The 27,381-nt window shown below is 41.5% G+C and overlaps 1 protein-coding gene across 1 annotated transcript in view; it reads right to left on the bottom strand.

Moving 5' to 3' along the window:
* Positions 1-27,381, bottom strand: part of pitpnc1a (phosphatidylinositol transfer protein cytoplasmic 1a) — a 48,148-nt gene that overhangs the window by 10,804 nt on the left and 9,963 nt on the right. The window contains exons 2-4 of the mRNA XM_020636210.3: positions 9,239-9,387; positions 4,013-4,101; positions 3,117-3,124 (exon numbers count right to left, since the gene is read on the bottom strand). Of these exons, the coding sequence (XP_020491866.2) occupies positions 3,117-3,124; positions 4,013-4,101; positions 9,239-9,387 (246 nt within the window). The remainder of the gene's footprint in view (positions 1-3,116; positions 3,125-4,012; positions 4,102-9,238; positions 9,388-27,381) is intronic.

The raw sequence follows: 27,381 nt of genomic DNA on the forward strand, positions 1-27,381 counted from the left end.
GACATATGGGAAGGTTTCTGACAACTTCATGTCGTTTACCTCCCTTTCACTGTTTTATTTTATTTTAATTTTATTTTATCATGTAAATTATGAGAAGCTATTTAAAGACCCCTTGTTAACTGCACTACTTAAGTTATGACCTAAAATTGAAAATGTCTGGCAATTATTCTGATGTTATGTTGTTGATGTTTTTTCTGTTGGAAAAATAATTTAAAAAAATTTAGTGGCAAAAAAGACATATGGGAAGGACACCATATTTGATAATGTTAATTGTGAAAAAAAAAAGGAAACGATTGAAAGTATAATTGGAAACATGTGTGGCATAATGAAGTATAGGATGGTTGGGATGAGTCCAGGTGGAATGAGAGTCAGAACAACAACTGGGCTGTGGCTTTGATGCCCTGAGAGCAGCAGGCCCAGGTGATCTGAATTCGACCAGAAGATTCCTCTGAGAACAAGGGAGACAGGACTTATTAGTAGAAGCCTGATTATAAAAGTAAGGCAGTGACCGTCACACTAACTACTTTTGTCATTACTCATCAATCTTGCTCATCATCCCGCCCACATTTCTCCAACAGAAAACAAAACTTCCCCAATCTGAATCAGTCCCTTCAGGCCGTGTGAGTCCAAAAGTGTCCCTCTGTGTGGTTAGTGACTCAACATTCCTGATTTAAAATAGAAAAACCGAGCGCCGATCTTCACCTACAGCATGTTTTTTTTCCTAGAAAGAGACTGATATTCTTTTGTTTGCAAAGTTGCTGTTCCACTTTCACATCGGCCGTCATGACCTCCCTCAAACATCCAGATGTTCCGTGTGTCTGCTCACAGTCTCCGGGGAGACGCTGGCCTGCAGCTGATTTTATTTGTGCCTCATTGATGTTTCCTCTCCGCAGTGGACATACGGTGGGGCAGGCTGGATGTTCCTCTGATTTCCCAGAGCAAATCATTAGTGCTCTTTTCTCAGCGACAGTCAATCGAGGAGGTTTCTTAATGACTGCGAAGGGAAATTTGTTTGATTAGTAGATATTGAGCGTCGGGGTTCGGGGTCAGCGGGGATTCAGGTGAAGCAGCAGACGATTGTTGAGGAGAAATCAGCGGCTAGGGAAGGTGACAGGTTGATTTGACTTGGCTTTGCATGTTAAGGAGCTCTGGAGTAGAAAATGAAAATCTGATTTCAGATGAAAGCGGCTGAAATGAGATTCCTTCACAGGGCGTCTGTGTTCACCCTCAGGGACATGATGATGAGGAGGAGTAAGAGTAGAACGGGTGCTTATTTTGCATATAAAAGAGACATTTGGTCAATATTCAGATCAGGACTCATGCGGCTTATACGACCTCTGTATGACGCAAAGGTCTGACCCCCAACTCTTGAGGGATTTCATATACACAGCTGAGTGACCGAATCAATAGGTGAGGTTAATTACTACTCTTGGGTACCTTTTTATTGACTGAAAATAAACATATCGACCACCAATAGGAGGACTATAAAACATGGGGTTTAATGGAGGATCCAGATCAGGGTTTGCTCATGATGTATGAGCTAAATAAGATGTGTTTCAAAGAAGGCGACCGTGAAAATGTCAACGTGTGGGGGAAAAAAAGCAAAAAATCTGAGACAAGATGTTATTTCTGTTTGATTAGATTCATTTTGTTCTGAGCACAATCTGATCAATAAAAGGTCACAGTAACATAAGCAGAATGTCAGTAAACGAAAACACCCTCTCTCTCTCTCTCTCTTCCTCTGCAGACAAACCCTTAGACACGAGCGCTGTCTAACTTGACGATCACTGTATACAGACTCATATCCTCATACTGTTAACGCTGTGTTTTGAATGTGATGTCATTCTCGTGGAGTTTAATAAAACTGCTTGTTATCTCCACTTTTTCACTTTTCTATGATGTAATGTTTAGTTATTTATTGGGACAACTGTGGAGTCAGCTGAATGTTTACATCTTTGGACTCCAAATTCTCCTTAGGGAACGTATCAAACTTACCCTATTGTTTGTTTCACAAAACCTGCCATATGCAATATGTCTGACAAGCCACACCCCCTTGTTTGAGCTCAAATTCAAATCCAATTGCAGATCAAACATGCAGAGTGAAAAATTTGAAATGTGATGTGTTGTATGGCATCATATCATATTGTGTCGTATCCAAGCTGCAAATGCAGAAATGCAAAATCCTGCAGTGGGTCGAGTGTCCGCTTGAGGCCGGCTCAAGGAACACAGGAAGTCACATACACACCAACAGGCGAAAAAGCTGTTTTTACAGCATAAATAAACATGTTTACAGCCTGGTACAAAAAAACGTAATAGGTCTGATTAGTTACTGTCATCACTGGCACACACTGTACTGTATCAAACGTACCGTATTGCATCATATCATATCTTATCGATCGTATAGTAAAGTATTGTTTCGTATCATATCTAACTTATAGTATCGTATTGTATAATGTCGTAATCGTACCGTACTGTTTCAAACATATTGTATTGTGTGGTATGATATCATATCATATTGTAAGTTGAGCAGCTTAAGCACACAAATCAAGCGGGTTGTCCACTAATCGAACAATTTTACATGACATTTTAAGCCCCAGCTTCTCCGGTCTGTATGTCCAAGTCCACAGAGTCTAAATTCCTCACAAAGGAATGTCCTCTGTGTGTATATGAATGACTTATTTAGATTAGATCTCGACTCGCAGGTTAACAGCTCCTGCTATCTACGTAGGTTAATGCTGAAATGTGAAAAGACCTTTTTAAGTGCATTGAATTCAACAATATTTATCATACTAGAAAGCATGCAAACACACCGCAGCATCAACATAAGGCCATCATTCAAATGTTATCAAGCCATTTCAACTCAGAAGGGTTTTAATGCACAGCTATACAGAGGCAAACAATATGACAGATGGTGCAGTGAGACACATGCATGTGCATGCTAACATGAATTCCTCCCCGAGAGAGACTTTTATCAGGACAGTCACCTCACACATATCTGAGCCTGCAGCATGCATGAAGCATATCCCCCCCTCGTCTTTAACCTTCACCACAAAGATTTACATGTTAGACGCATGAATCAGAATGTGTGATAATGTGTGAGATGCACAAGTACTCACCGTGTACTCTGAGCGTATTCCCAGCAGACCGCATCGTTGTGACAGACAGAAATGGGAGGTGTGTGGAGGAGGCAGACACGGAGAGACGACAGAGGCATCAAACAGGTTGAGAGGGATAAGAAGAGCAGAATAAGAGGATACTTAGATCAGGATGCTGGAAAGAAATTATACCTCAGTAAAAGCACTTTGGTGTTATCAAGCACCAGGAGACTAGTTTGGTCTCTGTAAGACGGATACGTTTACTCTGTGCATGGTCCTACTGTGGATGAACTTAGTCCAATGTGTTTGTCGCATTGACATAATGTGTATCACATATATCATGCACTATATCTGCAACAGTTAGTAGCTGCAGTGCTTTGTTTGTTGTATTTGGTCACAAGTGTAAGTTAGGAGATGTTTTAGTGTTTTGATTCTAAAGATGATCCTGAAAATGGTGTGAAAAGTTTTGTTCTTTTGGAAACTTTTGTGCCGACCTGGATGTTAAGAAAGGAACTCAGTACTGAACGCGTGATATGTGATGAAAACAGAGTGTGAATCAGTGCTGCTTCTGATACCTATTTATACATTTTTTTAAAGTAGTTGACGGCCTGTTATGAAGACACTTGAATACAAAAGGGCCCTTGAAGCACGCATACCACCAACACTTCTTGCTTCTTCAAACTGCAAATGTATAAAAATACCAAAACTGTAGGAATTCAATCTGCTGCTTTTGATTTCTTGTTCAGGAGTTAAAGGAAGAATGTGCAGCTTTTTGATCCAGTAGCTGTCGCCCTGAACACCATACATGAAACCAAAAGAAAACTGCTGTTTGGAGACACCTCTACTATTCTGAAGCCTTCCAATATCTGTTTTTATTTCACAGTCTTTGGTTCTGTAGGTCGTAACAGCAGCACTACCTGTGATTGTGTACGGGTAATAGTTCCAAGCCTTCTCTGTGACGTAGAATATTTTCGGGACCACCGCTCTGGCCCAGCTTGGAAGTTTGCTGAAACACAGAGAGAGACAGAAAAGTTGGATGAGTTGTAGTTTGAAGAATCAGAGGACAAAAAAGTTGATGAGACAAATAGCTTTTATGCTGTTCAGCCAAAAAGATTTCTCTCTGTGTGTTTCTCCTCTTTCTCTTTGGCCCCTGTCACCCAGCCAAGTAATGACAAACATCCAGCTGTGTGAAGCCACAGCGAGGGGGGGGGGGGATTAAAAAGGCAGTCACGACGGCCCCTGGGGAAGTTGATAACGATGATTACACCCTGAACCCTGCAGTGGACTTTCACCAAAGTCTTAGATACAGAGAGGGACAAAGACAGTCTGAAAGTTCAGAGACATAGCTATTACTCAGCAGAAACAGATTCTTGAAAGTTGAAGACATGTTGTCGAGAATCTTTTTTGGGGCCTCAACAGGAAAGGGAAACCTTTGTTAGCTGGAGGCAAAATGGCTGAGCCACAGATTTGAGAGATGCATGAATTTAAAGGTGAATGAAGCACATTTCTTTAAAACTGGGAAGTAAACACTTCAAATTTCAAATATTCAAATATTCAAATACTGCTTTTCTGATGAACATCACAAGTAGAATGGCTGAGGAGTGCTAACTACTAAGGTTTCAAAAACATACAGGTGCTCTTTGGATACAAGGACAGATCATACAGCTCAGAGTGTAAAAGATGAATAAAGACAAAAGAGATGAGGGGCGTAATATTTGTCTCTAGTTAAAATCGGTGTAAAAATCTTCAACATATGAGGTGAAGTTCTGTTTAAGGTTGATAAAATAATTAATCCTTTGACACCTTTTGATACCATGAGTTTCATCGCCATGCAATCTCTGATATTTGTAATGATTGACAGAATCAAAAGTTATCCAAGCTTTAAAAAAACATCAGATCTCCAGTCATGTTTTTAACCCAAAGCCACCGCCAGCAGAAAAAGAGAGAGAGAGCACTGTCTAAACTGACAACGTTTCAGTATAAATAATGGTTGAAAAAACACGCTCAACTCCCTTTCAACATAAAACAACAGGGTGCTGAATCCTGAAAAAAACATTAAAACAAGAAAAACCACAAGGCCAGCACTCCAAAATTGTATTTTAATTGCCACACGGCGTCCTCAGCGTCTAACAGACAATTTTCTCAAACATACACAGGTGAAGCATCCAGTCGAAAACGTCCGTGTGGCAATTAAAATACAATTTTGGATTGCTGTCCTGATTGAGTTTCTCGTATGCCAGCTTATTTGAGCAATTTTCGACAGTGAGCTGGAGTTTGCCTGCATTGTTTGTAATAAAACCCAAGAAAAGAGCAAATATGTGATGCCTAGTTCTTGTATTTTTGTTACTGTGTGATCAAAACAAGTCATCTAAGTTCTTCCAGCTTTCTGAGTTCAAAATCCTGGTATCTTGAAAACCCTAGTCGAGCTATGTTTGCAGAAAAACAGCTGTTAGAAATCTCCTTCAGAGGGGTACTGAGTACAAGTCTGCAATTTATCACCTCCATTTTAATGAAAGTTACTTTTAGTCCTACCAGACTTTTTTTTACAAGTATGTGTACTTCTACTTGGTAAACAAAGTGTGTTCGTTTACTACCTCGGGATTTGTTTGATTAGTTCTTTATAATGGAGCCGTTACAAGAAGAATGCGTCAGTGCAAATGGTGCCATTATTGAGCCCTGTGAGAATCAGTTTGCTGCAGCACCAATCACATTTGCTCCCATTAGTTTCAAACTGAATACAAGCCAATCGCAAACACAGCAAAAGGCACCATAATGGAACACAACCCCATTATAAAGTTGTAGCAGTTTTCACTTTCAGGATGATTATCTTTTAAACCAGCCATTGATTATTAAAGTCTCACTTCTAATTCTGTCTCCAGCGGCTGTGAGTGAAAGAGTCTTCATGAGGCACCGAGACGGGGGACAGACGGCTCGCTCCCGTCTCTCTCCACGGGGGGTGTGCAGACGCTGCACACTTGTCACATGTCCTCACACTGCTTTAACAACAAGACACACACACACACACACACACACGCATGCACAGACTGCAGATTTAACATGGTAACAGGTGGTTTGTGGGTGGAGTGAGGCGAGCGCGGCATCCAGCAGTGACTGCTCAAATTATCCATCATTCACACGCGGACCTCATCGGTCCCTGCCCACACTCACTGTGACACCAAGACATATATATACACACACACACACACACACACACACACACACACACACACACACACACACACACACACACACACACACACACACACACACACACACACACACACACACACACACACACACACACAAAGGCACTAAGCCCTTCTCTCCTCTAAGTCTGTCAATGACACTTCACATTTCCCAGAGGCCCTCTCACTTTGTCACTTCAGACCGCAGACTCTTCTCTTTGTGATTCTCTGTGCGGCTCGCCACTCGTCTCGTTGTCGTACTTTTGGGAGTGAGTGTTCTGGTTGTCTGTGACAGTTTTTCATTCTGCTAATACAGGCTTTAATCTGATCAGTTATCATTTTAAAACCCAAAGAAGAAGGCTTATAAATGGAAGTCTGTAATGTAATGAATTTCCACAAGAGTACATTTTGTCATCAGTTCGAGCATTAATGTTTAATATATTGGACATGTATTTGTTTGTCTTCCTTGTGTAAAGCACATTGAGTTGCCTTTGCGCATGACATGTGAAATATAAATAAAGCTGCATTAAATTAAAAAAAAGGCTTAAAGTTATGCATCATTAGGGTCATGGTCAGTTTGAGTGACTTCAGTGTATCTTCAGCTAATTCAGTCACTAAACTCTGGTTATGTTCAAAGTGTGTTTTATAGATTTTTAATGTAAATATCAGACAAACTATATGGATGAACGTGTGTGTTAAGGCACTAACAGACGATCACAAAAGGTCTGTGTGTCAGATTTTTCAGTGAGTGAAGTTATTTTCTTGTATTTTTTGATATGTTAGCTAGTGTTGTATTACTAGAAATCAGCCTTGGTCTCAAAACGGGTCTTGTGGCAACTTTTTGAAGGTCTCGTCTCAGAATCCAAAGTATTTTACTCGGTCTTGTCTCGGTCTCAGACTGGACGGACTCCAAATTTAAATCAAGACTGGTCAAAAACCACCACTGATGATGGGCGTCATTACTGTGATGAGAAGGAAAATGCCTCTTTCCAAAACAACAAATAAAACCGTGTTACGGTCTAAGTGAGTGACACGCCTGCTGCCCACAATGTGAGGATTTCTCAGTGATATTTATGGTCTTGGTATTTTCTTGGTCTCGGGTATGTCTTGGTCTTGGTAAGTGTGCTGACACTAATGTTAGCACTAGCAAGCCGGTATATGTTAAAGTAATCAACACACCGGACTCGTTATCTCCTTCAGTGTCTGTCACATGTAGATTTGATTGTGGTACTAGTCGTGCACAAGAGTCAGGATTTTCCTCTCAGAGAAGATGATGGGCTGTAGTGATGGGACGGACCAGCTGTTTTAAAACCAGCTCTTACTGGTCCACTCTTAGATCCAGCAAAAAAAAATCAACATTGGGATGGCCACAATGCTAAAGTTAAGGTTAAAACTTGCTCATGAGATATTGAATGTTGTCTCTGTCCATTCTTTAAGTCCATCCTGTTTGTCTCCAGCGCTGTGTTTGGTGAAAGCATAGCCCGCTCACTGCTACTTGTTGGGATTACTCCGACAGTTTGAAAGTCCCTGAAACCGTGCAGCGGGTTGAGTTACATTTAAAAATCCACAGATGTGCACGTGCTCCAGCAAGACACTAAATCAATACCAGCTCCAGTTCACCGCGGCTGACCCTGCGCTCTGATATATGTATGGAAATCAATAGAGTCAAATTTCATTACCTTGATAGGATCTGGAAGAATTTATGGACATGCGCTCCTGTCAAGTGTTTGATGTGGATTTATTGACCGAGCAACTATAAACCAACGGTATGTGATCAACTGTGATGAAAGTATGGGTGTGTAGAGAAATAAGCCATGTATGCAGGCAGTAGAGGTTAAAATACAACCTGTGAGATTTGGAGGTGTGCATTTTTGAGTGTCTATGTCTCGGTTTCAAGTTTCTTTGAATTTCTCTTTATAGCATTTTAATGTTTCAGGCCTCTCAAAGCTTTCTCAATGTCTGTTTTCCTACAGCTCATCCTTTTCAATCGTTACACATGAAATGAGAAAATCGATGAGGTGCTGATTCAGGCTTTCACCTGGATTCACCTCATCAGTTTGGTTATGATGAGTAAAACTGTTGGCCATATTTAGAACAATTGCATATGAAAAAGCAACACGTACTCAGAGTGAGGAGGCCACACTTCAGACGATGATCAGAAGTTTGTTCGATTGAAATCTACATAACAGAGAAATCAAAAACTAAATTTCGAGCTTAACAAGTTCAGTAAAGCACGGAGCAGCGCTGAGCAGAGAAACAGACCTCGAAAGTCATGAAATGTGACACCTAATTACATTTTTAACCTACCTCATTCCAGAAACACAACACTAATACTTAGAGAATTGGTTCTCAAAGCATTAGAGCCCGAGGGGTGGCAACTGAGATCTCAGGAAGGAGCCCTGGAATTATCTAGACATTTTCAGGAGTGAATATATGAAAACAGCTTAAAACTGAAGGTTGGAAACACTGGCTTAGAGCAACGTCTTTTTCTCTGTTATACTCTCCATGTCCTTTATATGACTTTACATACTCTTTTTTTGTACATACTCTGTTTATATTCTAATTATAGAGTCTTAAGATCTCGACACGGTCGGACCTCTAACTGTTATAACCCATGTCTTCACACCAACATCTTGGCTGCGGTAATTGTCAGTAACAGCTTAGCGTTGAAAAACCATCACGTCTTCTTTATTTACCAAACTTCTTCTGAAAGCTTTTTCTGCAGCCGCCTCTAAACCTCACACTCATGATGCAATGTTGTGGATCATTAGAGCGAGATGAACGATTGAAGAATAAAAAAAGTCAAACGCAGAAGCTTTGATGTTTCTTTTGCTGCTCGACAATCAAGGTTCACGTTTCTGCTTTTGGCACCAAAGGAGAATGTTAAACACCCGCTGTGTGCATTGTAAATAATTCAATAAAAAAAATGGTGTTACATGGCACGGTGCAGACACTCACTTGTTGAGGTAGATTCTTTTCTCAGTGAACTGTCCTGATCCGTGCTCAGGGTCATCATACGGCTCGTTCTGGACCACCTCCACCCCCTCCCCGCGTTCGCTCTGTTCATGGCTGTGTTTGCTGATCATGTACAGCTGTCCAATCTGGTACTGAAAGAAAAAAAGAGGAGACAAAGGAATGAGAGGCTTGACATTAGATGTATTGTTTTTAATAAATCTTTTAAAAGAATTAAGATTTGAGAGAGTCAAATTGTTGAAATTGGTGCATGGCACATTATTTTCCAATGGGTAGATATCTGTCATCAGGGCCAATATCAGCTGATACCAATCTTCAGTTTGAAGCTTGAAGATTGAGATTTTAGGTTTGACCTGATGCCATTTTTTAGGAGTAATGCAGAGCTTTAGATACACCTCTGATGGGTTATTTCACATGGCAACAATGTGCTCTCCAACGACTGACTCAACAGTATATTTTTAGAGCAGCCATTAAAATACACACAGAGAGGAAAATACCAGGATAACAGCGCTTAACTCACAGCACCTGACACCTGAGGGAAAGTCCCCATAGTGAGCAGAGGAAAGCTGAGGGCTTAAAGATCTGTCTGCAGCAGACTGACAAAGTCCTCACACCAGACCAGGACACCCGGCAGCACAACAATAGTAACAGCAGCAGCAGCAGCAGCAGCAGCAGCAGCGAGGGGACTCTTTCCAACGACCCCTTGTGACTCATCCGTCAACACACACATCAGTCACTCCTCGATGACTGACCCACTTGGCTGAATGACAATGTCACTTTCGGTCGCTCTGAAAGGCCGGACAGGGGCGTCACACGGAAACTATTTTCCATACATTCGGAAAACGACATTCGTTGGGAGTGAGAGTGCTCCAGGATGGAGATTTCTGACTGCCTGTCGACCTATTTCCAGGGCCGGGGAAATCGATCTGACCCTGATGGTGACTTTTTACCACCGTGAAAGAATGCAAAGGGTTCACTTAGGACTCAACTGCCCCACACACACACACACACACACACACACACACACACACACACACACACACACACACACACACACACACAGAGCTCCACTAAGGATAGCTGTGTTAAGCTAATGGAAAAAAAGCACCACCTGGGATCTTGACTTGTGACTCCACATCCAGCCGCATAAAGAGAGTGGAGATGTGTGATAGTGTAAAGGGGAAAAAAGCAGTGCCAGTGTGTATCAGTGTGTAACATCTTATTTCACAATGGTACATTTTTCCATCTGCGGGAAAAGAAAGGTGTTGAGCCGGAGTATTCCCAGCAGGAATGTTGATGGCGTCGTGTTGCGTTTGAGCAGCTGTTAGAGTGTGTTGGCATTATTTTTCCACTGCAATGACACAGACACAACCACAAGTGATAGAAGAGAAACCTGCACTTCATCTTAAACACACATTACAAGAATATAAATCCATTACATAGTTCTACATTTGTTAATAATACTTGTTTAGATTGACTGTTTCCAAACATCATAATTGCTCCTATAAAGACGTCAAATGACCAGCAGAGGTGGGCAGCGTGACTCGAGGTGAGTTGGTTACAGGCTGTTGGTTTAATCAGCCAGCCGATAATTTTGGCTGATATTAGCTGATACCAAGTGACTATTGGTATCGGCTAATTTTATCGCAGATATGTGCCGATATTACAAGATTTATTCACCAGTCAAATAGCATTTGAATTTCATTGTATTACACTAGCAGTTTTCCTTCACCAGCAGAGGGCGATATATGGACTACAACAAGTAGTATCACTCTCCAGACTGTCAAGCAATGGTGAACGTACATGGGCGGTTACGTTCCAGTTGAGTGACCATCTTGTCTTCATTATAAAGTGTTTGATAACTGCATTTGAGAAATTAATGGAATAAATGTGTTTATCTATATCTAACTATCTTTACAGATTTCTTTTCCTCTCCCCGATATATCAATCGGCTCCCAAAAATCCCATATCGGCCGGGCACTAGTCCACACTACATAATTATCAACGTTACGATTGGCTGAGAGCTCAACTAGCGTACAGTTAGGCAGCAGGATTAGTAAACTCCACACATGGAAACAGATGGTACTAGAAATGGCTAAGCAGCTGCACGGAAACTGCACGTTAATGACTTTGCTGAACTTAGTGGAAATGTTTCAAGGTACCGTTTTCAAATGTGTAGAAAATAACACCAGCTGTTTTAAATCACAGCAGCACTCTACTTCCCAGCCTTAGCGTGATGCCAGAGGAAAATGTCCCCCATGAATACTGGTATTTTGTTTGCACCTTTGCACTTGAGTGTTGTTTGTTTAATTTTTCAAAGGTCCTGTCTTTAATAAGCTGTATTCAGGAGCTATCAGAGTGCTGCAGAATGGGCGGGATCATGACATTTAAAGACAAAAGAAAAAAGAGGAGCTTGATAAACTAATCAGTAATTACACATCCAGAGATTCATTCAAAACAGAGGTGAGATGGCTGAATGGAATACATCCTGTAAACTCTCTGCCCGATGAAAAGCATCACGGCAGAGTGCCCACTCGAGGGGACCCTCTGAGCTCGCACTGACGGCGAGCAGCTTTCATTTACCAACATTAAGCACCGTGTTTCCTGTGACCCCCGGCTCATTCAGGGCTCGCACACATTGTGTAAACACGACAGATGTTGTGATGTTCGTCCTTCCTGCTTTTGTATGCAGCTCGTCTGCTGTCAACCTGAGAGCTCCGTCAGATGGACGACGGTCTGTTTTCATTTTAGTCTTTGTAAAACTCGCCCGTACGACGAGGAAGCAGGAGAGGCTCTCGCTCAAAGTGGCCTTGAAAATCTCGAATTTTGCCTCTAAAGAAAGTAGATCCACTCGCAGGATCAAAGGCTGCTCTAAATGTAACTAACTCAGGTGTACTGTTTCCCTCTTCTACAGTTCCCTTCCACTTATCATTCATCTTAATCACATCATTTCCACCTTTTTTCTGCCGTCTTCATTCTTTTTATCCTCCTCGTCCTGTACTCAGTCGCTTTCTGCTGTGATCCAAACTCCTCCTCTCAGTCTTTGCTTCCAAACTTTGCAATCTGCTCATGATGGTCCCTCATCTTGGACACTTCGGCATCCTCTGTCCAAAACTTTACTTATCGTCAGAAGTTGACTAATGGCAGAGTATCGTTACAAATGGAGCTCTTATGTTATTACAGGAGCTACACGACCACTTTGAAGAGGGAGACTAGAAAAGGGAAGGCTGATAATGCAACAAAAAGATTCTCTTCTTACATCCCTCTATTCTTTGAAGGAAGAATGTGCAACATTTTACACATTGATACAGCAGAAATAAAGTATATCATCTGTAAATGTCTCTCTGAGTCATGACTGTCGACAATGAGTGAGAAGCTCGAGTCCCGATGTGTTGTAATCAGAGCTGTGTTTACATCATGTTCACATGGACGAGACGGCCTTGTGTATTTCTGTTTTAGTGAATGAGTAGAGAAAAGAAGAATAACATACTCACTGCTTATTTTGATGTCATGTAAGTGTCTTTAGATCAGAGTCTTTTCATGTCAATTTATGAAGCTATGAGTTTACCGAAATGTGCTAACATTAGCATGCTAACACAACAATGCAGGCCACAGGCGATTGCAGCTCAGGCTTGTGCTTAATGCTGCTTAATTATGGTGCGTTTCAATTCAGAACTCCTTCATGTGAACGCGAGTGGAGAGGGGTTGGAGGTGTGTCGCTGGAGGAGAGCGGAGGCTTCAGAATAGAGGAGGTGTCGCCAAACATCAGTTTGTTTTGGTTTCATGCTAGTGCTCAAGGGCGACATCTACCTGATCAAAAAGTCACACATACTTCCTTTAAATCCCTTTGTAAAAAAACAAAACACCTATGCATTGCAAATCCTCCACTAATATTCAGAGGAAATTGAGAAAGGCATGACTTCAATCTTCAGCCCGATACTTGAAGCTGAAAAGCTTCACAGACATAATTTCTATGCAAATGTTGAAATCGACTTCTCAGTCGTAATCTGAGATAAGATCAACTTTGTTGCTCCAGAGGGAAATTTGCCTTGGACTCCACAATGCTCGGATGCAGTAACAAAATATCAAACTACAATCTGTGTGAAATCTGAAGCCAGCACAAGCATCTGGTTACCTTCTCACAAAAGACTGAAAACCAGACGTAGCTGCAGCTAGCTAGTAGCTTCACATATTAACACGATGAGTCTCAACTTCATAAATGGAAATCAGAAATGTGAGAGTTCCTGCTTTAAGCCACAATAACGTCATGTAAAAAATCCACTGGCACTGGTGTATAGATTCTACATCTTCTACAATGGTCAGCTTCTGTCGGTATTCAATGGACAAATATTATGGGAATCACATTTCATTTTTTAAAATCTGAATTTCACTTCTATGAAGAAACCGGTTTTATAAAATGAATGGTGGTGGATTATTATCATTTTGATCGACGGGTTTCCTGCTTTTCTGTCGGCTCAAGAACGAGAGAGGTAACTAAATATAAATATATGCAAGCAGCAGCTTGGAGAAGCATCATTTCTTCTTTATCTGTGAGCAAACAAGCATAAATGTTTTCCTCTTCACAAAACTACACATCTAAATGAAACATCCTGATCTTTACAAATTAACGGCAGCTTCAGTAAGAATTGAAAAATCACAACACAGAAGCCTCAAGATGAAAGTGAAATTGGGTTTAAGGATCATGCTGGTTGAACTAATGCTATAATTCAGAGATGAAAGCGTGGTGCGTGTCCTGTGATCCCACTCTGTGTGTCTCTTTCTGCCTCTCTGTTCTCACACAGCAGCAGGTGGTGAGGAGCTGTGCTCATTGTGCTGCAGCCGAGGAGTGTTAGTGTGAGTGTAAGATAAGAGATCCTCACAGAGCACGCACACACACACACACACACACACACACACACACACACACACACACACACACACACACACAGACACACACACACACACACACACACACACACACACACACACACAGACACACACACACACACACACTTCAGCACATAAGAAAATCGTGGTGACAATGCTAACATGTAATTAAAATTCAACCACTGACACACTAATTAGTGCTTTGAGCGCTCGGAATGGCTGAGCTCCTATAGCTTGTGTGTGTGTGGGTGTGTGTGTCTCTGTGTGCGCTTGTGCGAGCGTGCATTTGTCTTAATGACAGAATAAGATCTGTATCTGCTCCTATCTGTGCAGGCAGATCGTCCTGAATGAAACTCAGTATACTCAGGGGATGAACAGTCTCACATTATTGTGACAATTATTGACCCGTTTCATTCGGATTTTATTGTCTTGTTTCTCCTATTATTTAGCTCTAACAGCTATGATGCAATATGTATACGTATTTTATTCATTTTGGATGTCCGTTATGGATTCCTGTTTCACTCTGTTACTAATTCCTTCCCCTTAGCTTAACTTTCTGTCTAATGTATTGTGCCTGTGTGATTGTGTGCCCTGCTCTCATTGTTTATACCTGCGCCTGATTACTCTCTCCTTCACAGTGGTTTTTAGTTTTTGTGTTGCCCATGTTTCTAAAGATACCCCTCTCCCTCCCCTCCGATAGAAACCGTCTCAAGCTGTGAGGGACACATGTGAGAGAGCAACTCTGATAAATATCACGGGCAAGTTGTTCTACTCTACAAATTGTCAGGAGTGCATGTGTGAAAAAGGTTGAGGTGTAATCATTTATGTGACGTTTTCTGTTTCCCAGCAGAAATTTGATTTGCTGCACACACCACAGGAACCTTGAGTCAACAAACAAGAGCATGTAAAAAAAAATCATAAACAAGGCATTTGGTAATTTGCTGTCTTGTAAGGACACACTCTCTGGTTTCTCACTGGGGTTGGTGAATGAATCACGTAAGTGCAGAGTCAGGTGTGTTTGTGGCTGATTGGCCTTGATTAAAACCAGGTGTGGGGAGCTTCTATATACTCCTGGAATTCAGTGCTCTGTGCTGACTCATTATCGCACCTTCAGAGGTAGTGAGAGGTTCCCCCTGTGGTGTCTCTTGTTGTCTGTGTGTTCATAAACACAAACAAATAACTTTCTGTGTATTTGTGTCTATTGGCAAAATAACTTGGGGTGCTGGGTAGTTGATATACCCCAGCCTTTTGTGTTGAGTTTTAAAGCCTCCCTGGCAACCTTTACTTTCGCGAATTGTTTCTGGGTTTCCTGGACAATTTAGAATCAAATGGAATTTTGTCAGCTGCTTGGCAGCAGTGGTTTAGTTGATCATTTTCGGTGCATTAGTTAGAGGAGTGTTTTGGCTCTATATTATTTTCATTGTTCCCTACCCCACCTCCAATCTATCGCTTGCGATTTTTGTGGTTATCCTTCTTGGATAACTTTAAGACACCCCTGGGTCCGCACCTGTGTCCCACTTTCCTGTTTTCCTGACATGTCTCCCACACTGCTGGTGAAATCCATTCATATAGGTTTTATCTTATCTGTCCATATGGTGGTTGAAATATATGAGCATCAGAGGGCACACACAGATATAAACACCCTGCCTTTCAGCAGATGTACACTAATGGTGGCTGGGGGGAATTTAACAGCAAAGCAGCAGAGAGGAATTATTTTCCTATGGCACAGTTTGATAATCATTTATCAAAAAATTAGCTCTAAAATAAACAAAACACTGGATATAATGAGTACAGCAGCAAATGGATTGTTATATAGAGAAACCTCCATGACTACCCTGTAGTCAAAGATCTACATTTGAAAGTATTATGCAGAGGACAATGAGGCAATAATCTTGCCTAATTTATACTGAGAAGTTTTAACACACCATACGGATCAACAGTTCCAAATTCAGCTGTCACTAAGAAGTGACTCAAAATCTTCCAGGAGAAGCAAAGAAACACAAACCCCGTTCTGCAGCACTGCACCGCACCTGCAGGCAGTGTGAGAGAGAAACCTCCATTCACTCCTTCGTCTCACAGACGTGATGAAACCGACCAGCATCACAATAAACACAGAACCTCTGAAGATCATAGATCACTGAACTCCATTAAAAACACAACCAGGAGGCTGCTGGTCATACAGAGCAGTATAGAGCAGATTATGCCTCTGGGAGCTCCGGCACAAGTGTAGGAATCTCACACAGGACCTGACTGTGCCGTGAAAGAAAATGTATAAACGGCATAAAATCGAAAGACTTAAGACAGGATGGTTTTGTTTACTTTGAAGCTGGCATTATTGCAACACTGCAGAACTTGCACGGACTGATATTGGGGAAGCTGCAGAGAAAGATACATTGAAAAATCGAAAAAGTGAAAAAGTGACGTATTTGTGCATCAAATATGAAAGAGCTAGAGAAAGACAGCACATGTAGAAAACATTTATCTAAGCCTAAACCGAAACATGAATATTTGAGAGTGTAGAAACCTCTGGAGCTTTTGAAGAAGAAAATATCTGTGCAACAAAATGAATCAAGGCTTGTATCTGTTTTCTCCATGTGGAGTTCACAATCCTGCTAGCCACCAGTACATTTGAGCTCTCAGCCTATGGTAACACTTATTATTAAGTACCAAGACCCATAGCTTGTGACAAATTTGTCCTGGGTCACTCTGCCCACCTCTGCTGGTCACATGTTTTCTTTAAACCAGCTGTTTTTCAGTCAAACCAGCACGCCATGTGGTTTATTTACTTAACAGTATAACATCTTTAAATGCATGATTATGACCCCATGTGGGAGAAAAGAACTCGGTGCGGCTGCCAGCCATAAAGCATGCTTTGTGCAGGGAAGTCTGGTGGCTGCACATGACGGCGCATATCTGTGACGAAGCTTTGGATAGATTTGCATTGATATACTTCTCCCCAGAAATGTATACTGGTTTATTGGTCACACCGGTATATAGGCTGCAGCCCACTTTTCAGATTGAAAGAGGGATTATAAGTTTCAAAAATGTAGAGTAACTAAAAGCTAGTTATGTACAGTTAATGTGAAGTTATAAACTTCTAACCTATGAGTCACATCCTAACAAAACTTGCATGCTCACTGCACAAACACAATAATGAGCATCACAAATATAGTGACACACATAAATTCCCTGAAGTTCTGATAAAGGTTCAGACACTTAAGCTTGGAAAAATCTGCCTCTCTTAGATGTTTCAGACATCTCTGTTGCAAGTGTCCTAACCCTGATTGCATGAGGACAGAAGACCAAAATGTTAAAGAAATAATGATCTGGTGTTTGGCCAATTCTAATCTAAGATAATGAGGAGACGGTTTCAAGGATGTGAAGAGAAGTATTTCTCTAATCACAAACGAACACATCATTAAAATCAGCGGGTGAACTGAATCAGGATAAATCTGTCATTCAGAGGGACAGAAGTACATGTTCTTGTTCTTGGGGACGATTCCCAAGTATATGTCCGTCTTTATCTCTAACCTTCAAAACTACACGTTTAATCACAGTACTTTCTCCTAAACTGACGACGATTCTCACCTTAACTTTCCTCACTTTGCAAAAAAAAAAAAAAATGCCCAGCTCGGACTCCAAAAACTGTGACTTTTCATCAAGGGCACACATCACGCTGTGCTGTTTCAGCAAAAATCTGGGCACGTTGTTGAGAGCGAGTGAACATGACTGACTGCGCTTGCTGCGTTCATGCTGATTCAGCACAATGTGAAGGTGGGAGTTTGCTCTCTATAATGGTTCAATAAATTCACATGCCAGAGCAGCGTCGGTCGTATAAGCATCGTAGGAGGAGGCCGGGGATGGCAGCTGTTTCGTGGAAGCAATATCTTGTGGGTTGCACAACACAAGCGTAAGCTGTGTCACACAAGTGGACGATAACCTTTCCTAATTTCATGGCCTCGGTCAGTGCAGCGGCTAAGAGCAATGGAGTGTGAGAGATCTAGAGCGAGTTAGTGCTTTCCATCAGGAGGAACAGACGGTTCAGATTCCTCCAGAGAGGCTCCGAGTACACCACCTGCATTTTAAAATTGTGTTCAGGTCTCTCAATTCATCCTAAACTGAAAGGTACTTATAAGACTTTCTGCATGTTCAATCACCAGTTGCAGGATTTCATTAGTCCTCTTACAGCGGATATAAAGAGGTAGTCATTGGTCCTTGTCAGTGTAGGCTATACTGCAGCCTTAAGAGCACTTCAGTCGGAAAAAGTGGTGCAACAGATTACAAACTCAACTGTAATGTTGTTTAATCTTTTTTTCTTTGCGGGGGAAATTTAAGGCAGGTCAGAGTGGAAAATGTAATCCTCCATTTGTGATTCATTCATCTCTATGGGCCTGCATGTGTCCACTAATGCCATTTTTTTTTTGATGTGCTGGCAGCGCCAGCAACCTCAGTTTTGAACACGTCTCTACAAAACAGAACCTCCACTTCCCTCGGAAACAACTGTAAGGTGTGTTGAGAGAGCTCAGTGTGCTTAGTATTTGCTGTTATTCAAGGATGTTTCACCAGGACAACATGAAAACAATTGAAAGGAATCGTGTCCTGGCAGCTCTAGACCTGGAAAGTGTACCCTCGAAAAGATGAGTCACATTAGTTTCTCCTCCGCCGTTGTTGTTCACGATGCTGATATAACAGAAGTCCCGCCCCTTTTAGATTTAGATTTGTCAGTGTGGGAGAAGTGACATTGAAAAGCGTGGCGCTATAAATATGGTAAGAGGGAGGATAAAAGTTTTGCATTAATTAGGATGGTGTCTGATCTGACTGACAGGTGAGTGTGTTGTAGCTGATCGCTAGAAGTCTGATGACCTGCCTTAGCTCCATCTCTTTGTCTGTTTCTACATCAATTGAACGTTAGGTTGAGATAGCATTTCCAATATGGCAACTGCCATCATAGGGCTTCAAAATGCCTTTTCAGAAACCAATGTGTGACTGAGACTACGGCCATGTTTTAGAAGCCATGGAAAGATTGCCTTTGTTCCCTGGGGACATAGCATCACCAGATGTTTACTGATAACAAGATTGATTGTCAAAAAATCCTCTTTTTTTTTACGACCTTTTGGTATTCCACAACTTCTGAAATATACTTCACAAATCCCTTGTTTGATTTGAGGTAAGGTCTCTGCATATGCCTCGGTTAAATCAAGGTGAAAGGAATTTATTTATTATTTAAGGTGAAATTCAATCCCACTTCAGCTGTATGGCAATAAATAAAATGTGGTCTTAAAATACTATAATGAAGAAGTGGAGTTGACAGCAGCACTAATACACACAGGGAGATCTTCAAACCACTTGCTGTGAGCAAAGGAGCCACATTACATAAACTATGTCAGAGACGTGGGGAGCGGTGAAACTTGTCAATGCTGCTCGCTGCAGGTGGGAGAGATCACTCATCCTGTGATGCCTCCCTCTGCACCCATTTCTCCCCCTTAATCCTCTCCAGCCGTCTTCTCCGCAGTGTCCGAGGTCCCTGAACCGAGGATTACATAACATCAGGATCATCCACTACGGCTCACTACACCATGCATCATTTTCACTCCCAGCCTGGAAGCACCCTGGGTGGCCTGCTGAAGAGACATGTTTATTTGCATGCATAAAACAGGAAGGAGAGAAAGAGGGGAGGGTGGAGGGAGGAGTGCAAGAGGACTATATTGTTGTAGAGGATCAGAATAAGGTGGAGAGTATGAGCAGGGATGAGAAGGCAGAGCTGGAGGACAAAGGTGTTCAGGAAAGTGACAGGCCGCTGAGCCATCACCTGAGAGGATTTGATTGAGGACCGCTGTCGTTCTTCCCCTCCTACTACTCCTTTTCCTTTTAACATTAATTTGATGGATGTCACTTTCTCCATCAACCTTTCCTCCACTTGTTAATGCAAGACAAAATTCCTGCATGATAGGAAAATGAAATGTCGTACAGGAGTGTGTTTTTATGTGTCTGTTTATATGCAACTGAAGTCATTTCAAAACAATTTGCTTTCACACCTCCAACCTTGTTTTATTTTTCCTGCTTGCAAGTGTAAACAAACACTTTGTTAAAGAACATTATTTATAGTTTAACTCATGCTAGTGGCACGGCCGTCACATGGAAACTCTGCAACTGTTAGGTTAATTGCTTTGATTCTGATTATTTGACAACCTTTTTATATCTGATAGCAAGTAAAAAATCATCCCCTTTGGTATGAGCACCCATCTGTATTCAGAACAAGCCTCCCTAATTGCTGACATTTCCACTTTAGCTGAAACATTTCAGGAAATGTTGGCGACATGTCGGTACAGACGCTGAAGCTTCAAATCATTTCTACAATTTTCTTCAGTGTTGAGCATTTAAGATGTGTTTGATTGAAAACATTGTGACTGTATTTCATGCATTTCCGTTAAATCTGGCACATCAGTCAAGTCCACAAATGTTTTGAGATTTAAAAATTCCTTAACTTTTCAATATAACACCATCATGACGTCAAAATAAAATGCATCCATTATACTTTATTTATGCTGTAAATCAAGGACCTTCCCATCAGCTTATATGATTCGATTTGTTCCACGCCCCAATAACCAAATGTTAGCATGCTTGCAAGTTAATTAGGGTGGTGAACATTGTGTATTAATTAAATGTTTTATTAAATGTTTAATGTAACATACTTTATTAATCCTCAAGGAGACATTCATGCTACACACACCCATGGGCCAGAAATGCACACATGTACAAACCTGACCCATGAACACACATAAACTGCAAGATGTCAGAGTGAGGGGGGTGTTTGGTGTCCGATGCCTTGCTCAAGGGCACCTTGGTAGCACTCAGGAAGAGAACTGGTACCTCTGCAGCTCCCAGCAGAGTTTGCTTAATAAGCTGAGACCCCAAAGTGCATGGAGTGTTCTTCAGATGAGGAGAACCTAAAACATTGGATTAGTTTTTGTGTGATGAGATAAAAACATCACAGAGACAGATTTCAAGGCTGTTCACTGTGAAGTGCTGTGCAAACAGAGAGCTCTCTAAAAGACACAACATTAATAGATTCATATTCTGAATGCTGCCAATGAGTTTGATTCCTGCTCAAATCTTGATGCTGGAACAAACCAGTTTATTTGTACTATCCAACAACTGTTGTGCGATCTTAAGGTGACACGATGTAAGACAACTCTCCCATCATACCGTCCAATCTAATGCGTTTACAAATTGTCTCAGACTGTAGGTCTGCAAATCCTGATTCAAAGTCATTTAAAAGCAGGAGCATGGAGAGATGAAACAGCCCATCCATTGGGGAATCACGAGCCCTCAGCTGGATACTGCAGTGTGATTTACTTCAGCTGCAATTTTGATTGATGTCATTGCTGTCACAAACATAATTTGCATGCATACAAGCATCAAAGATTGTATAAACTAAGTGGACATGGCCAGTGGTTTGTGGACTGCTGTTTTGAAATCAGCTCAACTCAAAGGACTAAACCATTATGAAAAAAGTAGGCGACTTTTCCCAGCTCACTTGGTTGATTAACACGACTCCCTCCATGTAACATGAGCCTTATTTCCTGCTTGCTACACTCGGTGCAACTTACATTTGAGGTTTCTTGGGGAAAATGAATGCATTCATAATGTAGAGACTACAGAGAGCACAGCGTATGTCTGAGATGAAGTGAGAAATGAAAAACTGAGAGAGAAAAGCACCGACCACAAGGGTTCACAGTCAGCTTCCGTGCAAGATCTCTTTTTTCACTGCCATGGTGCAGCCCACTGTATCCTGGGGAAGCTTCACATCCCCACCGTTAGAAGGCTGGCTTGTTGAAAATCATAAATAAAGATAGGTTTCATTAACTTGTGTGTCAGGAAAACAGCGTTGGTTCTTGCAACTCTAACCCGGATTCTAACATAAAACCAGCAGCAGCAGAGGCCATAAGGGCACGGGAGGCTTATGAGTGAGCGAAAGGGCAGACTTTGAGGTGTAGGGCATCGACGTGGAAGAAGTATAAAGAAGGTTGTGGAAAAGATTTACAGACAGTTGAAGGTTCTCCTTTTCTTGTGGAATGGGGAGGAAGTGAGGCATGACTTTGAAAGTCAAATATGATGGAAAAATTCACTGCAGGAGCCGTTATATATTAAAGAATCTGATTTGGAACGAGCTTCAAATAATCAATCAAAGTGCTTTGAGAGTAAATGGCAATCAGGAACATATACGGCCAAATCTAGCCAACTGTGACCAACGTGACATTGAGCTCATAGTAAATGCTCAGGCAGGAAAGTCATTGGAGCAAACACTTTCAGCTGTTTAAGATAGAATATGATGCTGTGCGGTGCAGTATGGTACCATACGGGAGGGTACGATGCAGTGTGATCAGATGTGATGGGATATGGAAAGAAACAGGTTACATACTGATACGATGTGATGCGTTGCGATACAGTATATTAGATTAGGATATTTGATGGGGTGCGGTATGGTACAGTACAGAGGGTTACATTACAATCAGCTGGGGCGCCAACAGCCTAGTGGTTAGTGTGCGAGCCCCATGTACAGAGGTTACAGTCCTCTAAGGGGTGGCCCGGGTTCAAATCCCTCCTTTCCCACATATCATTCCCCACTCTCTCTCTCTCTCTCTCTCACTAGATAATATCAAATATGATACAATAAGAAACCATATGGTAAGTATGATACGATGTGATGTGATACAGTATTGTAAAACACAATACAATACATTACAATATGGTACATTACCATACACTATGATACAAGACATTTCAGTACAACACAATTTTTAATACATTATGATACAACACGCCTTTTGGATAAGAGATGTTTCAAACTTCAGCCAAGTCCATTTTCAGAGGGAGTGAGTGGAAGTAACACCAAAAACAGCCTCCTCCCCCTGCAGTACTGCAGCACTTGTAGTATTTCTAGAGACGTTTTTTTTGTTTTTTTCACACTCCATCCACTATAACTCGCTCGCTCACTCAATGTAAAGAAAAGGGGTTACACAGACTTTTACAGGTCACTATGTGCTACTTCCATTTTCAGTTGCGAGGATGATGGAGGTTCAAATGAGAGCAAGACTTGTTTAAGATAAGGATCTCTTTTCATCCGTCCATTCAGTTATCCTGCAGGAATACTTTTACGTGGGAGAATTCAGAACTGTATGTACAGAAGTCATGCTTATGTCACAGCAGCTGCAGAAAGATTTAACAGCACCCTCAAAACCACACACACACACACGACCAGACTCACTCACATGTTCTTCACCGGCAGTCAGCCAACGATATTTTACAACTTGACCTCCACGCCAACAATAGCTGTCACACACATGAAAGAGGGTATGCTACAAAGAACAGTGCGAGTCAATGAAAGGCATCCATAAGTGACACGTGTATTTGTGTGAATACAAAACAATCGTGTGCCAATGTACGCAACCATAACCTTCTAAGCACAGAATGATTTTGGACACAAGGTCAACATGTGCTTGGACGCGGCACGGCACACAAACATCACGCATCAAGAGATCATTTTGAGAGGGGGAAATATGTAGCAAGACAAAGTGGACTGAAAAACAGCCGACGAAAAAGTCGCATAACTGCAATTAGAGGACAGAAAACAACAAATCAGTGGAGTCTGTTGACGAGAGCAACAGATGCCACAGAGCGAGAGAGAGAGGAGGATTCATGCTGACGGCCACCTGCACACATGGCACCCAGTATCTGTCCAACGCTGAGTCACACACACACACACACACACACCTAAAAGAATTGGACAGAACGTGTTTGTGGAATAACAAAAAGAAGGACATGCAGTGTGAAGAATAAAAATCACCTCATGTTCCAAAAAACGAGACAGTTTTCAAAATTCCTCTTGAGTGGTTGGTGTAAAAAATAAGAATTTCTCACATAAAAGATTTTTCATTTACTAATCAAACTCTTTGTGCACAAGCTTGTCCATGAGAAGAAAGTCAAAGATGTTCGTATGTTTGTTATGTCTGTTCTTGTTCCTTCAAAGGTACAAATATACAAAAAAGGTGTCCAGCAGTTGATGCACTGAAAAATATTTTTGGTTTAAAAAAAGATCAGAAGAGATGTAAATATATTTGAGAGAATCATAAATCTTGGGAAGAAATAAAGAGGCTGTGGACCCTTGCAGAAATGTGTGGCTGACTGTATCCTAGAGAGAGAGAGAGAGATATATATATATATATATATATATATATTTAGATACTTTATCAACCCCCGAGAGGAAATTCTGGTTTACACTATACTGTTATTGAGAGACATGCTTCTCATACACATAGGCCTGAAATATACACACACATGCACAAACAGGACTTAAAGAATTGCATTAATGGAGCGATGTCAGAGTGGGGCGGCTGCACATGAAAGAGCAGTTGGGGGTTCAGTGCCTTGCACATCAGCAGTACTCAGGAAGTGACCTGCCACCTCTCCAGCTACCAGACTAACTTCTGTACTTTGGTCCCCCCTGTGACTAGACCCAGAGACCCTCTGGTTCCTGACTGACTGAGCAAACCCAAAAACTAAGATTTGTAGTCCCCCAGAAAGGGACAGGAGTTTATGAAGGGGGATTCACTCAAAAAACAAAGTTTGACGGCAGGAGCAATTGCTCTGATTTTTGTTGATTGAACACGGCCTTTGAGTATTTTAACGGCATGGTCAGCAGGGCCTTCAAAAACACACTTTGAAGCGTTTCGACATCAAGTCTTCATCAGGAAGTCAAACGAGACAAAGTCTGATTTTCCAACAGCTGTTCATCAGATTTCAAAATCTTTCCAAACACTTCAAAAACTGCAAGAATATTTAAAAGACGTTAATACCTCATGACAATTGACGTTATTATCAGTGAGCCTCTGTTTCTTTGTCAGAGCTAAGGGCAGCAGGGCTCAGTGGATTCAGATCTTCACACACATTCACACAGGCGACCAACCTTGACACACGTGTTCTCGTCGCGCACATTCAGAAGACCACTTCATCATCAAAGAGATTTCTAATCAGCTGCAAGCCGCTGATGTTGCTGTGGCAACCAGGGACGCATGTACCTGTTATTCCTGTATGAACACTGCGTCTCTGGGAATACACCCACATACTGACGGCTGTGTACACACAACCCTCTGCATTAAATTCCTTACACTTCATAGACTCCACGGTCTTTATAATTCACCATGAACAGAGCGGTTTCCTTCTGTGCGAGCCCTCTCCAACCTGCTCAAAGGTTAAAAGCACATTCAGAGCGAGCCTCATGTTGTGGTAATATCGTCTTGGTGATGACCACGTTCAGAGCTGATTGGGTGCACGGCTCTGTGGAGTACGGCGTGATCACCTCCTAATTACCCTTTGAAAAGCGAAACCCTTTCAGAGGATCAGATGATGATTATACAGCTCATTGAGTGAATCGGTTGAATCTCTTGCTTTGATTTGCTGAAGGAAACGTTTTGATGGGTGGCTCATGCGCTTGTTCTCTACCACCTCGATGATTAGTGTGATTCAACAAGCTGGAGAAAAGAGTCGAGAGTCAACACTGTAGTCTAAACTTTTTGTTTCAAGTTTGAAAACTCTGAAAGTTGACAATACTCTTGTGTCATTCAGATCATTTGAGTGTTTCATCTTAGTTCTTAGAGATGGTCAACTTGCAGGAAACATAAACTCAGGATGTTAACAAACCTGGTTGTAGAGAAAACAGGGTTATGATGTTGAACGTCCTGGCTTTGCCTTTGCAACCTTTGACTACCCACAACACCCTCCTTTTTGATTGCACACACACGTTTATGTTGGCATTCACAGAACTTCAGTTTAAGACCTAAATGTGGAAGACTTGTTCCCTGTTATAACACAACGACTGAATGCAGCATAATGGGTCTGTCATCAACAATAAGTTGTTGTTTTGGTCTGCCGCTGGAGAAAAGATGTAACTTTGTGTACACAGAGAGACTGATACATGTCTCTCTCCCCATTACCATATAATCAGTGTGATCACAAATACAGTCACTCATCAATCAGCGTGCACAATGCGTCCTGATACATTGTGATCACATTATGGTGTTGCATGCCCAGCTGCTCCCCTTCTCCATACTGCATCTCTCCTAACACCTGACCCATAACTCTACTGACACATTCACAGCGTGTCAGGGCGGCAGCTATTCTCAGCAGCCATTGTGTCTCCTTGTTTAGACAGGATGTTGACAGCAAACGTGGTTTAAGAGGACAGGAAGGGACGGAGGAATAGAGGCCATTAAGTGCTTCCTGTTCTGATAAGGTGAATGATGTGAGATTCACATTAAACTGCTGCTCTGTCAAACACAAAAACACATTGAAGCAAGTTTTTTCCCAGCGTTATTTTCCAGTATGGGCCATGTATGAATGCCCTTACAGCCCGATTCTATTTAATTTAATCTAAGTTCATAAATTTTTTCATCAACAATAATTTGATTTTCATTAAAGTTGACCCATTTTTAAATCTCACATGTAGTGTTACAATGCTGGATGTCCATACTGAACGTGGGGCAAAGTTTCAGATCATGACGTAAACGCATGTTGGAGTAATCCCTGGATACGTCTGCAGAGGGCGCTAAATGGCTCGTTCTGCAAAACTCGTGATACTTCCTCAATATGAAAACCAAGAATTTCAACCAGATGGCTTCAAGCCTCCATGTAAGCTGCTGAAACCTCTTACATATAGGCTTTCTTCTCCCAGCTCTGGAGATTATAAAATGTAATCTGGTTCTGAACAGGTCAGGGGATCATGGGGTTAGTTAAAGTAAGGGCTTCTTGTTGGTTCCATTTTTTGCAATTTCCATAAAAATGCCAGATCCTTTAAATATTTAAACATGGTAATACATTTTTCATGTGGAAATTTGCTTAATTTTCGGCCCACTAAAATTGGATCTTGACACCTGTGAGGGTCCTATAGGCGTTGATTAGATGTCTTTGACTCCTCAAGACTCCTTGTCATCTCTTTCACCTTAAAACTCAAATCTTCCAACTCAAGCCAAAACATTATTTTTTCATTCATTTCATAATATTAATCTCAGGCTGCGTCAGGCTAAAAGCCCCTATGGCATCTCCCACATCTCTTATTCAAAAAGAAGGAAAGTAACGATGAAGTTTGAGCCTCATTGGAGCATAAAAAAAAATGAATCATCAGGTGCTCCTTACTAAGATGGAAGAACTCAACTTTATCTGGTTTAAGCTAAACTTCGAAATCA

This window comes from Labrus bergylta, chromosome 16 (genome assembly GCF_963930695.1).
Source record: "Labrus bergylta chromosome 16, fLabBer1.1, whole genome shotgun sequence".
In the NCBI taxonomy this organism is placed as follows: domain Eukaryota; kingdom Metazoa; phylum Chordata; class Actinopteri; order Labriformes; family Labridae; genus Labrus; species Labrus bergylta.